This window comes from Plodia interpunctella, chromosome 9, assembly GCF_027563975.2.
Source record: "Plodia interpunctella isolate USDA-ARS_2022_Savannah chromosome 9, ilPloInte3.2, whole genome shotgun sequence".
NCBI lineage: Eukaryota > Metazoa > Arthropoda > Insecta > Lepidoptera > Pyralidae > Plodia > Plodia interpunctella.
Genome location: NC_071302.1, coordinates 3,948,952 through 3,968,627, shown reverse-complemented (window position 1 = coordinate 3,968,627; position 19,676 = coordinate 3,948,952). Strand labels below are relative to the sequence as shown.

The window sequence follows — 19,676 nt, the reverse complement described above, 5'->3', positions numbered from 1 at the left end:
CTTTAGATTAATAATAAACTTAACTTCCAGGCAACTATATTGAAAAAGTAATGAAAAACTCCACCACTGCGTTCAAAACTCGACGCTTTATTGAAAAACTATCTTACTCCCAGTGAGATAAATTTCTGGAAAATCACTATCTTACCACGAAGCTATTTATATATGTTTCTAAAGTCTTATTAAAAAAATCGTAAGAATATTTTCTTTAAGAGATCAATCGATGAATATATTTATTTCTTTTGAATCAAACTTCGATTCGAGTAAAAGTTTGCGCTACAATTCTAGTTAGTAGACTTGTTGGAATTAGCAACTATTAATTGGTTCAAAACTATCATCAAATTTTATCTCAGTAAATAGGTAGGCAACATATTTCAACTTTTTTGTTAAAAAAAATTTGGTAAAGTTTCTATAAAAATGTGTCTCAAAGCGTAGCAACGTAAAAATAGGTTATAAAGCTACATCTTTTTACTTATTTTCCTAGAGCCAACGCAGATGAGCGATTGTGCCAAAATTTAAGCAAAAAAATTACAATGTTGCTATGTATGAATGAAAAGAGTTAACAATAACATCATGTAATAAATATGATTTAAGTACATTATTCTAAAAATATTGTTTATGTAAAATGAACATGTGTAAAAAAAAATCTTAGTCAGAATTAGATCATGACTCAGTATTATGTTACATTATCAAAAACTTTTAGCAAAGAAATTACCTACTACAGAAATTCTTTCTCAACTGACTAGGAACTTAAAAACAAAAGTGAAATAATACTGAAGTTACTATTACTTATTACATTTCAATCGATGGTAGTCTCCTTCTGTCCTCGATGACCCTCAGAAGCCTCAGTGAGTGCTCTCACATCCGCTAGAGGTCGCCCTCTAGAAGTGAAATGCCGACCTATTTAATATTGCGCTGTTATGATGTGTGAAGAAGGATTGAATTTGCAATTTGTAAGAACTGTAATTTATGTTGTCGAATTTGTTTTGTTTTGCCACATTGAATTATTTTATTCAGCCATTTCGAACAACCGGCAACAAAGGTCAATTATGCGAAATTAAATGTATGGAAAATTTAAGAAAATTGGTTGAAGAGGTTAGAGACAAACTTACTTTTTTAATATAAGGATTTCCCCGAATTAAATTTTTAAAAAATCTTGCATTTGAATATTTGTTTAGTTACTACACTTCTATAAAAAAGGCATTTTTATTTAATATTCCAAAATTACTCACCCACCTTCAAAAGAATATCTTACTTTGATCATGATATTCGTATCTCCACACGTTCGATGCGAAATAACTCCGAAAGTCGGACAAAGAGAGCATTGGTCCTATTTTGGAATCTGTGGCTATATCCAGTGTGGCTATATTATATATCCAGTGAAATTCGAACGATATCGAATATTTTTTGAAGACGAAAATGACATTTGGTCAGTGTCTAGTAAACTTCACTGATTAAATTGATTAGTTTACCATAAACGTACTAACAGTCTGATCTACATAAAAGAAAACGGGTTGCACTCCGGGAGTGCCGGCAGAAGTGAAAACTTGATTATTAACGTTGTGCATTTTTGACGTCTTACGAATTTTCGATCAGGTCACGTGTCCTGACGCGAGTTTAACATTTTTACCCATCACAAAAAGTGCACAACGCCGCTAAAAAATTTTCACTTCAAAAATGTTTTTGACTTAGGTTTTAACTTGAGCTGTAGGTATTTTTTGAAATAGTATAAGACTATCATAGGCAAAAGCAAACCCCACGTGATAAAAATATATATTTCTATAGTACAAACTCAAAGTTCAATATTCTTAGAGGCGTGATCGGTGAATAAGAGTGACACGACTAACCCTTTCACATATTGGAACATTTCTTCACGGTAAGACGATTCCTTTAAGCTTCAAAACGACGACGGGGTAAAGATGAGATCGCAGCAATCGGAAAGATTTGAAGACTACGGACAAAGTTAATTTTCCTTTACATCTCGTAAACGTTATGCGAATAGGGGAAGACAGAACATTTTTTATTGTATTTTTCCCAATTTTTCCCCCCTTTTGGGTTTTATGAGGTTGATTCGACTATGAGGCATCGAAGACTTTTTAAATTCGATTTTGGTTTTACTACCGGCCACTTGTTTGCCGTTAAACCTCATTGAGATTGCTGTTGTCTTATTTCTTACCGCCATATAAACGGTGGCTTCGAATTTGTCAACCCTTCGCTCCGTCTATCTCATAAGGGATCTATTTTTACAAGCTTTTAATTAGTTTCACTTATATCGATGTTTGTCTTTAATTAATTCTTGCAAGTAAAATTTCACTTTCACTTGCCTAACGGAGTTGAATTTGCCACGTCGCATCATCTTCCACGAAAATTTATTATTATAATAAGCATAACCTGATGGTGCAACTAAGTAGGAAACTTTTCAGCGGTTTACTGCACGGATATTATTTGTTTGTCACGCGTTCAATACAAAAATATCTTACTGCCGACAATAAAAGCATGTGACAAAATATTAAATTTTAATCAAAATACTTATAGAAATGTTGGTAGGTTGGTAGCTCTGCAGTTCGTTGCTTTGTGGTAACGTACCCATAAGGCGGACAGAGTGATCATGACAGTTTAGATAGTGATAATCAGCTCCTACAATACCTATTGTCTCCAGGTCTCTTCGAAACCGAGGGTATGCGAGTGCCGGGTACAGAATGCGACTTCCAGTTCAGCAGGTCTGGCAGCCGACCCACGCACGGCCGCTTCTACAGCCCCCTATACCCGTCCGTCTATCCCAACAACATCAGGTGCTCCTACCACTTCCACGCGAGGTGAGTGCTATTTATTTCTTTATTTCTATTTATTCTTTTCAAATGCGAAAAATTCATGTTTCCTACAACGATACCACATCTGCCGTCATCTGGTTCGAAGAAAAAATTTTTTGTTCTATATATCGGCAGATATATGTATGTATGTATATATACCACAACTAGTAGTTGGGGAGGGGAAGGGAATACTCTCACTTTAAGATTTAATTTACAGAGCCTTAGATTTTATATTATGCCATAATAAATAGCCATTTATTATGGCATAATATAAAATTTTATAACAGCCAAATTTTCACATGCTCCGTAAATGAAATACAACAACTACATGTTCTATTTCGTCATTCAAACCTGTGAAAATTGGGTTGGTGTTTAAAAAGTTGAAAAAGTGTATATTATCCCTACTTATAAGTACTTATTATAAAAAGAAGTCCCCCTATCGTATCTGTCTATATGGACGGGATAAACTTGAAAACTACTGGACGGATTTTTGTACGAGTTTTTACCAATAGATAGTGTAATTCTTGAGTAAGGTTTAGGTATATCATTTAGGTATATCATTGTTCTACTCGAACTACACTAAGGGTCTGGCCGCTAGTCTAAAATATATATTAAAGTATTCGGAAATATATGTTTCAGACCCAAGGAGCGCGTGAAATTGGTGTTCAAAGAAATATCCCTTCAGAAAGGTGACGTAAGGTAAATAAATTATTATTATTATCGTCAATAGTAGTAGTTAGTAGCCTTAAATGTGGTTTAGTTTGTTGCGCTAATACTATTTATGTTTTCACTAGTATATAGAAAATTATATTTTAGTGTACAAATTAAAAGTACAAAATGACAAGGGCGCTTGACCCGGCACTCGGCGCCTTTTAGGGAAAAAATAGTCAGGTCAAATTCACACCAGTGACCTCTCCTGAGTATAATATTTATATTTTTCGTATGTACCTGTCAGAGAATAACATTTTTGTTAAAAGGTTTTTCAATAAGTCTGTATGAGTATGAGTCTTAACCTGATTTTTACTATCCCTCCTCGTATATGTATGATAAATGTCATATGTGTATGATAAACATAGCTCGCTTTTGTCCTAAAACACCTGTTTGAAGCAATCTATTATAATTTGAAATTAAATTTCGAAATCAAAGTTAAATCATTTGCTAAATTCAACACAATTACAATCAATTTGAGAGCATACCATCTAAAACTGAATGTACTAATTAACAAACCTGAATTGCGTTCTACAATGAGCTATGCAGAACAATAAGTAAATAGATCTAACAGGTATCGCGCAATATATTAAATAGCTGATATTGTGGGCTGTTCTAGACATATACAGTGATTAGCTTTTGCCCGCGGATTTGTCCGGGAACATATTTCCGCTATCGGTACCCTATACTGTACTTCATACTACATGTAGGTACGCAAAATTTCAAGAAGATAGGAAGTGCTTAGATGTACCAAACGAACTTACTTTCGCATTTATAATATTTGATTTTGTGTATTGGTAATTTTGTGTGTAGGAGTTATTTTCCGAATTAGAGGTACATATAACATAACCAGGCTTCGACGATTCTACTTTCTATTAAATGAAACACCTACAAAATGTATTTATATTCCGTTTGCATGTATGTCAGTGGCGGTCATAAACTATACCTTGTTAATTAAGTACATTATGCACCAGTGCACTGTGTTAGAATAGAATTTACATAGAATTGGTAACAGACGGAGAATGTGCAAATAGCTCAGACAAACATATGCCGTACCGAGTGTGAAGTTGGCCTTTGTGAGATCCACTGTCCCAATACCCAAAATCTGCACGCGTCGACAACTCATCTTAAAAAAATATAATAAATCTAACCAAAAGACTAGTCTTGTTATATCATAATGTTAGGGTAGGAAGTGAAGAACAGCGATGGACAGCCTCACCCAAGCTCAGCCCCGCCATTTTATTAAAAGAAAGATTAAATTATATACTAAAAACATGAGTACAAATTATACAATTAAAAATCTGTATTTCATACACTAACATATTTAAAATTATAAATGTGAAAGTATGTTTGTTTCTTATCCTTTTTTGTTAAAATTTCAAAAGTCAAGTCAGTTTTGGATTGAGGTGATTTTTGGATTTTTGGATTAATTTTTGTAGAGTGTCAATCTGAGTGTTATAGGTTATTTTTGCAGCGGGTGGAGCCACGGACAACTGCTAGTAAATTATACCTAATTAAAAAAGAAACATTCGAAAAGGTATCAGATACTATCTTAATTAAGTACCTAAAATGACGTGTGTCATACTTGTAATCTTGTTCATTCATCTAGACAAATGATAAACCAATTTTGTTATTAATTAGCTCCGAAAATCTTCAACTTGAGAAAATAATTATCCAATTAATTTGAAATCTAAATATGTTACACCAACAAAAACCTATTACGAGTTCATAGCGTATCGAGTGACGAGGAATCTTACAATTGAATGTATGAACTTTAGTACCTGTACGCAATTAATGTCATAATCCGTTTACGGTTGGCAGCTAGGGCTGGCAAATTTACGATTTATTAAAAAAATTCCGAAGTCGATAAAGATTTTGGTCAGCAATATTCTAAGTCAGTTACATAGTATATAGTAAGCACACTTACACGCAAATTAAGTTAATTTAGGCGATTACTCGACACACATTTTTGTTAATATATTTTTTGGTTTACCGAAAATACGACCGTCTGTCAGTGTTCGAAAGGTCCCAGGTTCGAATCCCACTCGTGCTACATGAGTTTGTGTGGCGATCTGACTAGAATAACAGTTTCCATAGATCGTCCGTCACTTGATTCCGGTGAAGGAGAACATAGTAAGAAAACCTGCACACTGATTGACAGTTTAAATTCAATAGTGTGTATGTGATTACTTGCCACTTAATGCTGTAGGTAGCCGCAAAAGTCATGTCAGATGCTTTTAGGCGACTTGAATAAAATCTGGCACCGGTATTAGCGATCAACACACTCGAAAATAAGAATATATTTTAACCCTAACTTAGACTATCTTAATTTGTAGGGTCTAATCTGCCCGCTGCCGCTGCAAGCTGTATAAATCACGATAAACATGAATTTACCAACCCTATCATCATACTATATGTACACTCTTGTTCTATATTCTCAACATGTTAATAACATTTAACAGCGGCGTTACAGAGGCTTTTAACGTTAGTCGTTTACTAAACTAGGATATCCCATCCCAGTAAAGGAATTAGTGAAGACGCTTAACTATATTAACATTGAAACGATCCGGTGTGTAACATAGACGTTTATGCATTAGATAATAACAATATTATCGTAGTATTTGACATGAAGTCACTATGTCTAAGGCTTTATTCGCCCATTGGTTGCATTTTAACATGCGTTAAAAATACGTTGTAATAAAACATTCGACCTTTAGACTACGTACTAAATTCAATATACCGCCCAACGCATAGTATACCAATAGGTATGTTTATCGGATTTAGCTAAACATACCTATTGAAGTATGTTATGTTTATATGTATGTTAAATAATAATACATTGCCGTGTGCACGGATACATAATATTCTATATTGCAACGTACTATCTACGTGCACTGGAAAAGCGCCCGTGCGAACGAAGAGTTACAATGTATGTTCATAATAAATCCAGTTACTTTAACTAGTTGCGTCCACTGGGCAGCGCCTCTCACGTGGCAGTTTTGTCACTAATTACGTTAATACATTTGTGAATATATTTTAAATCACCTACTTAATTATTACTTCCCTCGAGGACTATTTTTTTTTATTGACGACCTCGGTGGCGCAGTGGTAAAGTTCTTGCCACTGAACCGAGAGGTCCCGGGTTCGATCCCCGGTCGGGTCATGATGGAATACGATCTTTTTCTGATTGGCCCGGGTCTTGGATGTTTATCTATATATGTATTTGTTATAAAATATAGTATCGTTGAGTTAGTATCCCATAACACAAGTCTCGAACTTACTTTGGGGCTAGCTCAATAATGTGTGGTTTGTCCTCATTTATTTATTTATTTATTTATTATATTTATTTTACTTGCCTCATTATATTTATATTACTACTAGCTGCGCCCCGTGGGATTTTCGGGATAAAAAGTACCCTATGTTATTCCAAGGGTATATTGTTCAGGTGTACCAGATTTCATAACAATTCGTCCAGTAGATTTTGCGTGTAAGAGTAACAAACATCCCCACATAAATCCTCACAAACTTTCGCATTTATAATATTAGTACGATTTATCCCAATCCCAACTAATATTATAAACGCAAAAGTAAGTTTGTTTGTCACCTCTTCACGCATTATCTACTGGACCGATTGATATGAAATTTGGTACAAGGGTAGAAAATAACATAGGGTACTTTTTATCGCGAAATTCCCACGGGAGCGAAGCTCCGGGGCACAGCTAGATTTATAAATATTATTTTCCAGCTGTCTTCGGCGAGCGGACATCATCAAAGTGTTCGATGGCAGAGACGCGAGTGCGCCTACCATAGCTATGCTCTGCAACGAGCTCACAGGTAACTACCATTTACTTTTTGTTTTATTTTTTATTTCAACATCAACATTTTCAATCTACATCAACCTATTGCTGGGTAGCTAAGCCAACTTGTATACTTTCATTATAATAATATGGTATTTGAGGGCAAATAATCGATAGAGCTAATGAAGTACATACATAATTTACAATGTAGTGTTGTTAGAACTCACGAAAATCGATTCTAGAAACCAACTGCCACAGTATTCATTACAATATTTTTTGTGTTCCTCTATTCTAAAAGAAAAACGATAATTTGGTATGAGTGATCTTGCTGCTGGTCCATTTTTATATATGTCTACTAGCTTTTTCACGCGACTTCGCCTGGATGAATTCCCCACGTAAATTGTACTTTTTCTTGGAATAAAGGGAAGTCTATGTCATTCTCCGTACTCTCAACTATAGATCTGCTACATTTCAATACGTTTAGTTGTGTAGATAAAGCGTGAGAAGGTATAAACTTAGTTTAGCATTTATTATATTATTTGGTATTAGTCTTAAAACAAATTTATGAACTGTGACCCAATTTCTGTCACACTATTTTGCCAAACTCGTGTAACACAGAATCATTTACCTGTGTTACAAAATACTCTTATAAAATAAATGGTGTTTTTTTTTTCGTTTTCTTTGTATTGTATTATACAGATTTGTCTCTTTGTACATGTGCCTTAACCTTAAGGCCAAGGAAACTATATTAGATGACGGAATAATGTAACCAAATGAGATAGAAAAATTCCATTCAATTTTCGTAAATCGCAATCTGACTAAAACGAAAATAAAAATACACAATACAAACACATAAAAAACACACACAGTTTTAAGAACAGATAGGATAACATCTCCAAACTTCAAGACACGCTCGCATCAGCATAATGAGCTGCTAGTGTGTTAGAAATAAAATAAATAAATAAATAAGACAAAGTAGCGAATTGAGCCGTGATGATTTACTAAATATGTTGTTACTTTGTATGAGATTAGCGCTATTGGGCCGGGAAGTTGTATGGGAATCTTTTATCTCACTCGTCCGTTGTCTATATAGTTTTCTTAGTATTTGTGTCAGTGTCTATAGCTTTCCCTGTCTACAACGTAAAGGAAAATACTACCCTAAGATAAGAAGTTTTTATTTTCAAACAAATAGACAAGTGACTGTGATAGCCTTACATATGGAGTACAAAGTCAATCGATTCTCGCCGATGTTCTATGCGCATCGTGGTCACCCGACAACGTCTCGCCGGCCAATGCCTTTATGAATGAATAATGCCACGTCAAAGTACATGTCTTTCCGCCAAGTAGGGCTGCCCATTAACTTGTTTTTTGTGTCCGACTTAACTTTGTTCTAAATCAATGTATACAGTATGCAGTGTTAAGCCAGAAGCTTTAGACATTAACTAGATAAGCGACGATTATCTACACTTAGATATAAGTGTAGACAATATTAAATGATATACGTAGTTTATAATAACTAAAAACTTATTACTAATGCAATATGGTATATTAATAACTAAACTATATCCCTATAATTAGCTGCGTCACGGGGCTTAGCTCCCGTGGGAATATCGCGACTAAAAGTGCACTATAAGTTATTCCAGGTTATATTCGAAGTGTACCGAATTTCATAACAATCTATTTAAAAGATTTTACGTGAAAGAATAACAAACAAGCACCTCCTCACAAACTCGCATTTATAATGTTAGTAGGAAGTTAAGATTAAAATTAAAAATATAAACAATTATAAGATTCGAATCCCACAACTAGTTTATAATTTGTCAATTATAAATACCACTGATAAATAAATAAACAAATATATTAAGATAAATCACATAGATTGAGCTAGCCCGAAAGTAAGTTCGAGACTTGTGTTATGGGATACTAACTCAACGATACTATATTTTATAACAAATACATATATAGATAAACATCCAAAACCCGGGCAAATCAGAAAAAGATCATTTTCCATCATGACCCGACCGAGGATCGAACCCGGGAGACCTCTCGGTTCAAGGCAAGCACTTTACCACAGCGCCATCGAGGTCGTCAACTGATATTCAAGTCTATTTTTGTGGAAATTAATTTGTTGTAAGTGCATGTATTGAAATTACAAGAGAAGATAATATCGTCTAGCTAGCATCCAATTAATTTTGGCAATAATTCAATCTGCTCCTCTCAGTTGCACAAACCACAATAGCTCCTTCAGTATTAAATTTCCTTCGCCAGAGATATATTACTAGCTTTTTGCCAGCGTCTTCGCCTACGTAAATTTCTCACGGGAACAGTTACTTTTCCAGGATGAAAGGTATATGTCCATGTCCACACTTAAAACTACATAAAAAAATGTTACATACACATTTCAAGAAGCGTGAAGAGGTAACAAATAAACGTATTTACGCAATTATAATATCACGCATCTGTCTGTTTCTAAGCATTATTCGCTTAAACTACGCTAAGGATTTTGATGCAGTTTTCACTGTTAGTTACATAACTTATTCCCGAAGGTTTATAGACCTCGTGCGCGCCAGGTCGCTAGTATTACATCAAAGTATTTGATGTTTGTGAAGACATGAGTAAGAGCAGATTTTTTAAATATTACCTATTGCTACGCAAAACATGGCCAGCCATAAGTACATACAAGTTACAAACGCTTTTTACAATTTCCAAATGTCTCCCTATACCGCTTAATATCTCAAAAGTCTGTCTGTCACGCTTTCACGGTTAAAGGGCTGGACAGATTTTGATGAAATTCGATATGCATGTAAAATACCTCTCTTCAAACATACTCGTAGACTACTTTTTTCAAAAATCAATTACTTAATGGGGGATGAAAGTGTGTATGAAAATCATGCCAAATGTCTATTCCGCTTTCGCAGAGAAATACACGCGGGCGAAGCCGCGAGCAAAAGCTAGTTGAATAACTCCACCATTCCCGACTATGAGATGATGTGCCAATACGTTGACCATGACGAAATGGAAGATATTTCCATACTCTACTACTCAAGAAGAAGGCGGATTGTAAAGATATTCTGACGTCTAGAAAAAATAACTATAGACTTTTTGACATTCGAAGCAACCTTAAATGTTGTATAGCGAACGCCGTGATTGCGAACCCCGGCTCCGATACCTAATTTCCAAGGTTTGTGGTATTGGGGGCACGTTACGTTTGAGGACGCCAGTTTACTAGTCTACAAAAGCCATTTTGTACACATGGCATTTCGATTTGAATTGACAATGCATGACCTTAAATTCAGGGGCGGCCCTAGCGTAATCGATATTAGTGTGCAAGCTACACATTGGCATCCCCCTCATTTATTGAATGTATATCATTTGGACTTGATTTCGACAGTGCATGCAAGAAAAAATACTTATTATTACAATTTCTCCAGAGTATGAAGTGCTGTCGACGGGGCCAGCCCTACTGGTGCAGTTCACAGCCAACTCCGCCACCCCTGGCCAGGGCTTCGACGCCACCTTCCACTTCCAGCCGCCTCCTGACTCCACAGCTGCTGGTACATAATATTATCTTGTAATTCTACCGTACTACATAAAAAGAACCAGATTTTTTCTCCAAAATTTGTGAATATTCTGCATCAGCAAAAAATACCATGCCAAAAATTTGGTAGTCAATTTCGATATATAATTACAGTTTGGTAACTATACCACTTTTAAAAATAATATCGTTTGTGTAGTGCTTAAGAGCTAGACACCATTATTTTGTTACGTTCTATTGTTCTCTATAGTTTTTGACATTGATGAGCGGTAACGTACGTCAAAACTTTATACAATTTCTACTTTGTTCTGCGTTGATCCGTCGACGGACGTCAACACAACGGAGTAGCAATAGGATATAGCTATAAAAGCAAACTCGATAGGAAAGAAAGATTACTTATTGTACAAATACAATGCAATATTTTTAATGCACGCCAAATAGGTAATAATATTCCAGTCCAGCGTATGTACGTAAATGCGATGGATCCAGTTTAATTTGCGAGCGGGGCCAACTAGGTATGAATAGGAATGTTGGCCGTCTTCCAGAATATTCCCGTTCCCAGACTCTCTCAAACGGTAAACCGTAAAAAAGGTTCAATTGCGGTAGGTACCCGATCAGCACTACTTAAACGGTAAATATTCCAATGAATTCCCTTTTTGATTTCATTGTAATATTTTTAAATATCGTCAAGTCCGGGACACGAATTTGTTTCTATTCCTATGTGGCATATGTATGTATTTAGTCTCAAGTATGTAACACCGATCTATTGCCGGCTCCAAACTATCGCGGAAAGTTCGCCGAACTTTGACAGATTCCGCATACGTTGCTGGTTTTTCATTGCAGTAAATAAAAGCACTCGTACAAACTACGCAAAATGCATTCGCGTCGGGCGTTCGACGATAATTTGGAGCCGGCAATAGATCGGTGTTACATACTGAACCAAAACAGAGTTCATGAAAATACCTGGAACTAAAAGATTTAAAAAATTACCATATATCAATATATAAAACAATATCAAATACTCTGTTACTACTTCTGGATAATTTAGGCCAAGACACTTATATATACGATATTTTAATTTACTATTTGTATGATTCAGGCTACAGAACCGCACAGTCACATAATTTCGTGAAAGCGCCATCTATGAGAAACCTGTATTACTACACAGTAGTTCGCGGCAAAAACCACCCGTCTTTGGTTCAAGGTTCATTTTACCCCGTTTACCTCTCTATGTTTGATACTCGGTTTGTGTCACAAGGTGGTAGCAACCTAAAATATTATTCTTGTTTCAGATTCTGATCGCTTATTGAAATTAAGCTTTGGAAAAGCCTTCGAGTCCCTAGGACCTGAAGTGAGCGCAACAAGTAAGTACCTAATTGTTATGATGAATATTTAGATACAATGGATGGCAGGATCCTCTTTTCCCACTAGCGTGTCCATTTCGATTTTCTTAGAATATTTTTAGATGAAATGGAAATCGTGTAAAAGTTTTCTAGGGGGACGCTTTGAGATCAGTTCATTATTTTAAAAAATAGCTATTTAAATATTATAGCGTGGGGTTCTCAATTCAAACAGCCAAGAGGGTAAAAGATCGTATATTAACGGGTCGACATAAATCCACATGAACTCACAAATGGTTTATAAGTACCGACTATTACTTTATACGAATTACAGCAAGAAAATTTACGGCGCGGGAGCACTCCAGCTCGACCTGCGTATAATATGTGTATATGTAACACGTCTGTACATCCCATACCAGACCAGAACGAGAGAGAGCGGGAGGCGCACGCGTTGGAAAAAAGGCCGTTAACACATACGGCCATAGAGAAGGGAGGCAATAGGCTTCTTTCTAACGGTATAGAGCTGGCAGTCCCCGACGTCTAGAAGGGCGCTGGTGTGCCGCTATAATATCTATTTTATTATTTAAATTCGAGCACGTGAGACAGGCATGTACTGATATAAAGTCTTAAAACCCTTCTCTTTATTCGTTTTTGGCAATTCTTTAGAGGCTCTAACTCCGTCGAGCAACAAGAAACTCGGTCGTAACATTTTTTCTCAAAACGTTTTATTTCGATATTTTATACTTTAATTACTTATATTATTCAATACACGAATCCATTTGTTCACAACAACAAACTTTATAATGATACCTCATAAATGGTCATATGTAAAACTTTTCTCAATTAATTGGTCGCTGTTGTGTACGCGTTTCCATCCTCATTACATTGCACGTCCATCGGTCCATTAGGCTCGGTAATCTGCGAATTAATCTTGGTTTAAAGGTAATTACCTTTAAAATAAAACCTATAACGCAAACAATACACTTGAGGATTGAGAAAAAATTAATTTAAGTAAATAATTTCACATCCTTTATTGCATAAAAACAAATATACGTACAAAAATGTATTATACTTAATTTATAAAATTGAAAGAAAACGTGCCAAAGATTCTCTATACATAGTCAGATCTAACGATCGGTCATGTTGTTGTCATGATCATAATTTTTTTTACAGCTTTTCGTGTATCTACAGATTTATTTGAATACTCAATCTACATCCAAAACATTGCTGCTCCAAAAATTCGACGGCTCAAAAGCCATTCTGCATAGCTATTTCGAAGTACTTCTATAAACTACTAACACAATTATAGTTTCGCGACTAATTTGCAGCACCACCACAATGAATTAGTGTAAAACGAAATTTAAGAAAAATTCCCCAGCTACCATTCATTTACGTTTAATGCGAAAAAAGCAACGTCAGGCGAATGACAAAGTGTGAGGGCATAATTCAAGTTTTAAAATTGACAAAGTGAATAATAAATTTTCACAGCTAATGTCGCTTCGTTGGGAGTAATTTTGGACGGATTTAGAGCTTTTTAAATGGGACTTTGTAAGTGAATGTTATATTCAGTATTCGTTCCCGCGTAAACCACTCACCGATGATGAGGGTGACTGTTGTCAGGAATGGATTGAAGTTAAGAATTATACTAAAATTTTAATTGTATTAATAACGAGTTAAAATTGTAAAGTCTCACTGAGTACGAAACTTCAAATGACGACATCGTAAATAGATAAGTTACTTGCATAAAACATGAGAATTACCATTATTTACAATGTGGTTTTATAAAATGTTTCACCGGCTATGCTTTAAATGGAAAGTAAGCTACAATCTCACGAAAACAAAAAAATAATAAAAGTTACGCTGTTCTGTTGATAGTATTACATTTGCCAAGTTATAGATTATTCCACATATATATTAACCTCCTTAATTATTCAAATCATATTTGATGACGAAAAGTGTAGTTTTTATTTGTGAAACTTCAATCTATTCGATGAACTAGCAATCCAAACGTGCGAAGTGTTTCGTGAAACAAATCAAACATTTTATTTCCACCGCCAACACCTGACACGAATAGAGCAAATTCCGAGGGGCACAATCTTGTTAACAAAACATAAAAACATTGCACCAGCGCTGTTGCAACATAAATAAAGTCGTTCCAACTCGCCGGCGCAGTCACATACATTCATTATAGTTACAAGCTAGATTTGTTGACCCACTGACCAAAATCAAACGGGTGCATCTTTACAAAATGAGAATTAAGTATCTGACAGTTACAGAATTTGTTTGAAATAACCTTATTGCACTTAACAAAATTAAAAGAAAAAAGTACGGAAATTAAAATGAAAACTAAAAAAAATTGCTAACACTGTAGTCGCCTAAAGGCATGTGACAAAACTTACTAACATTAACGACACAAATTCAACTCCTATCTACCGCATTGTTATGAAACAAGTTATTTTCTTACTTTTCATGACATCCATTTTGTTTGTTTATGGTCTGAAATCTCAGGATACCGAAGAACATGCAAAATCGAGGAGAAAAAGTACGAAATCGAATCTATAACTACTGGGCGACAACGATCTATGGCCGCGGAAGATACCGAGAAAACGCCCAGTTGAGAGAGAGAGAGAGATATCATTATACAAACTAACCCCGTTTGACGAGCCATCCAATTTTCACAGTGCATTTGCAATGGTCTGTAAAACATGCACAGCTAAATAAATAATGAACCATGCCGGCTGAATTGCACATACAACCGGGAGATTTGTACTTCTGCTTCAAAAGTCATAGTACCTATATATTTAAGGGCGTAGCCACGTTGTAAAGAATAAATAAATAAATATATTAGCATAGATCACACAGATTGAGCTAGACCCAAAGTAAGTTCGAGATTTGTGTTATGGGATACTAACTCAACGATTTATTATATTTTATAACAAATACTTATATAGATAAACATCCAAGACCCGGGCCAATCAGAAAAATATCTTTTTCCATCATGACCCGACCGGGGATCGAACCCGGGACCTCTCGGTTCAGACACAAGCACTTTACCACTGCGCCACCGAGGTTGTCGTTATAAATCTTATACTGTTTTTTTTTTCTACGACAAAAAGACCTTTGTTATGATAAGTGTCATTTAGAATAAGAAAAGTAGGTCTAAAAAACACTGTATTAGAGACTATATTCCGCATTGTTGGATTTCACAAGCCAGCCTTCAAGTCTGTACGTCAAAAGCTATAAGCGGCCCGTCCTTGCCCGGACCTCGCTACGCCCATGTAAATGTTATTCGAGTACCGTGATTAGTTATCGTATAGTGTTGTTATATATTTAAGTATATTCGTCTGATGTATTTTTAGGGATCCGTAGCATAGAAAAGTAAGCAATAAGATATTACTTATCTATCTTTGAATCTACAAGTAACCTTCCATAACACATCAATCAATCGATATTTCTAGTATTTGAGTATTTGATGGACCATTCAAAAATGTTAATACAATATAATACGAATTTATTTTCAAATGCTTTTTTCAAAACAAAAATAGGTTTGCTTACTTTTTATTTGTTGAATTTATATATTAAGCCTAATTACATTATCCGAATAAAACAAAGCATATTCATTACGTACGTATGCTCGCGAACTTTAATCATATTTCTCTACATGGTAAAATTACGTAAAAATACATGAAAGAAAAACTATTACCCACTTTATTCTACAAAAACTTTGTACTGATACTGAACGTAAAGAGGGCAAAGGATGCCCGCAGCCACTTTGTGTATATGAATGGAAGCATGGTTCCGGGTTTTTGCCCATCATGTCTGTTCAATGAATTTAATATTTACCAGAGATTACGAAGAACCTTATGAAAGCACTAACTACTGACCTGATCTCTTTTTTTTTAAGATAATGAGATGAAAAAATTCTGAAATCGAGCGGGAATTGAACCCACGCCCCTGTCTATCCGGGACAGTGCTCTTGACCACTGAGCCATCGAGGCCATGCCAGTTCGGCTGAATTAATTCATCTCTCTACGTCTTACGCCGGCGTACAGTATTTTCATTAGAGAGTAATAGAAAGTAGTTGTTCTCTTTTTCTCATCTGAACGCTTTCCCGGTTTCTTCCTCAGCCGCGAAGCCCAAGATTTTCCTACTTTTTCTTCTCCACTTCGTAAGGTCTTCGGCATCCTTAGTAGTCAGACCATTAGCACGAATATCTGCCTTTACAATATCAAGTCAGCAAATATTGAGTTTTCCCCTTCTGCCAGGACCGAGCGGGAACAGCATCGCTTCATTTCTACGTAATTTGTCAGTTCACATTGGACGTGGCCGTACCAGCAAAGGCAGCAAGCCAGCTACGGCGTATTCGAAAATAACCCATCACATATACTTCTTACTTATTATAATAACGTTGCCTAAACTGGTAGGCTAAAACCTTCTAACATATTGGAATTTCCACTGCTAAATAGAAACTCTGATAGAAACTTTAAATTGGTTTCTTTGTAGATACAATATAATCCGTCTTATTATGGTTTACAGACAGACCATATTATAGGTTTTATATTTTTTATGACCACATTATTTATAATTTTAAAGTAATCGTTACTTTATTTTAACTGATAATACGTATTTCAAATAAAAAAAAATATTATCAATATTGTAAGTTCAACCCGGATTTCGACTCTTTTTCGAAATTCTTAGGAAGGTTTAAGTTTTACTAAACAAGCTGCTGTTGAAAAGAAATTCAATTTAGCTTAGCGTAGACAAAATATTGGTTCAGTCAATGCGAGGCTTTAAGATGACAATGATATCAATTTATCTTTTAATCCCTGAAAAGGAAAAGTTGGAAAAAAAATTTTGAATATTGCGATATTGATGAATCTTTATATAACCAAAAATTTTCAGTGTAATTATTATTATTTTGGATTAAAGACTTCATTCGGATAGTTTAGTTACTATTAAGAAAGTATAAAAATATTTTTTAGCCAAATTCCAATTTGGCTATACCAAATCATATATGAGGCATACCGCATAGCATGGCAGCCTATGTCGACCGCATTCGATGTGCATTGTTTTTTGTTAAAGTACCTCTATCCCAAAGACCCCAGGTGTGCACAACTGGTTGTGTCATAAGGAATATTTTTTCCAAAAAATTCTCAGGGCTATATTTCCAACTAGCTTTTGCCCGCGGCTTCGCACGCGTGATTTTCAGTTCTTAAAAGGAATCGAAGTAAAATTTCAGGTATTCTTTTATCGCGTATTCTAAGACTGGTAAAATGTATTTATAACTATGATCCTAATTCGTATTTTTTGTCATCTTTAGTTCAATTCCCCGTTACCCGCTACGATTTCCGCTACGTGTATTGTTCCGAAACTTGTCCTGTCCAGTTTCCTGCAAATTGTCCCATGTCGTTTCCCGTAACGTGCCCAATCCATTTCCCGCTACGTGTCCCACTCCCACTTCCCGTAACGCGTGCCGAACATGCATTGGACCTGGACCTCTTTTCTAAAATAGTAAAGTTTTGCATATATTTCCACCCCAACATCATTCCCTTAAAGAAGCAATTTTCAAAATCTAGTTATTGCGTTATTAGTCTTTAAATTATCCTACGGGAATCTGACCATTTACTGGGATGAAATGTATCTAATTTTGCTACAGGACCCTTCTCATTTTCCGGGATAAAATGTCTATAAGATGTTAATCCGGGATTCTGAGGCATTTTTGATTCATAATTAGTTTTATCAATTATCCTACGGGAACCTGATCATTTACCGGGATGAAATGTATCTAAGATGTTAACCCGGTATATAAGGTACCTACATACCAAATTTCAAGCAAATCGGTCCAATAGATTTCGAGTGATGCGAGTTCAGACAGACAGACAGACAGACAGACAGACAAAAATTTCGAAAACTATATTTTCGTCATCTATATCACTAACTAAGTATATTCCATGAAGAATTTAAAAATAATATCCAATATACAAATTTGGCCTTTCTTCAATTTTATTATATGTATTGATTAATTTTAGTTTCCAAATGCACAATCAAGTACAATCATTACGGTATATCGTTCGCGCTGCATTCCGCCGCCACCGCCGCTCTCCAATACACTGGATTATGAATTTAGGATAACACACAACTTTTTTGGAGCGAGGGTAAACGCGACGCATAAATCGGTTTCCTAGCCCAATACTTGTAGGTCAGACGTGAAACATACCACCAGGTGTGATCGTTACCCTTATGCAAATATTCGAATATGCTTTTCGATGTAAATTCCAGAGTGCTGAATGCAAAAATGGACGCATATTTTTGTTGACACTATTTTTGCGGTTGACTAAATGTAATGTGTATTGCTCTTCGCTGGTCATGACAATTTACGACCACTTTTGTGGAATTAAATAATACAAAATCCCTAGACACGAATGTACCTACATAAAACCTATATCTTGAAGTTAGTTATTACATTTTTCAGCTGAAAATAGGAATGCTCTACTAATTAGGAAATTTATATATTTGAAAATGGACGATCTGTACAAGAGGTTGTCATAATGTTACGGTCTACAGTCCATAAAATTACGATATGTACCATGTGTACACATATCCTGTCCAGTTGCAAATCTGTCCACTTGAGAATCGTCCAGTTGCGAATCTATCCACTTGATATGGAGGATTATGCTATGCTTATATGTACATATTTCTAGTGCATTCGTGCACACTTGCACAGTCAACAGCACATTAACCTACCTAAATTCATTGCAAACTCGTCGCATAGTTTCATGCAACAATTTGTTCATCCATATTATTACCAAGCATTTTTATTCAAATCAAAAAACACTACCAATTACTTAAACACATTGCGCAAACTATTCTAATTCATTACAGCAAATGTCCCTAATAGCAACACGCGGCCACATTTTAGTCTTCACGCCCGGAACGTAACCGGACGGCCATTACGGGCACCGCAGGACAACAACAAAATGCCCCCGTTTCACCGCGCCGCTGCAGTTTCAGTTTGCATGAAATGTGCTTTAAATACGATCAAATCTTCTAAAATCATTTCTCTGTATCTTCATTACATATAATCATCTCCGGGGCGCTGCTTGTGGCTTATAAATGTTGTATAAAAACTGTCTACACCTATTTCGGCGAACATCCCTGACATCCCAAAATCACTTACACTTTACTTTCAAATAGGTACTTTATTATTCATTTGGATGTCAATGTAGGATTTTTAACAGACTTACATTTTATTATTAATGAAAATTAAGGATCACTCACGTGAGATTATTGACGGAACAGTCGACTACTTGACCGAAACTATTGTCGACTTTTCCATCGATAATAATGCATGAATGACCCGTAATTTTCATCAACAATGCATATTTCTCAATATATATTTCGTTTTAATTAAATTTTCGCAAGTTACAACTAAGTCCAAGATATTTTATAATAACAATATTTAATTCACAACGATGAAACTACGTTGAGT

At 35.4% G+C, this 19,676-nt stretch overlaps 1 protein-coding gene across 2 annotated transcripts in view; it reads left to right on the top strand.

The window, feature by feature from the left end:
- Positions 1-19,676, top strand: part of LOC128672219 (suppressor of lurcher protein 1-like) — a 226,255-nt gene that overhangs the window by 161,413 nt on the left and 45,166 nt on the right. For both annotated transcript variants that reach the window (XM_053749220.1, XM_053749219.1), the window contains 5 exons: positions 2,657-2,813; positions 3,447-3,506; positions 7,261-7,349; positions 10,744-10,866; positions 12,140-12,211. In XM_053749220.1, the coding sequence (XP_053605195.1) occupies positions 2,657-2,813; positions 3,447-3,506; positions 7,261-7,349; positions 10,744-10,866; positions 12,140-12,211 (501 nt within the window). The remainder of the gene's footprint in view (positions 1-2,656; positions 2,814-3,446; positions 3,507-7,260; positions 7,350-10,743; positions 10,867-12,139; positions 12,212-19,676) is intronic.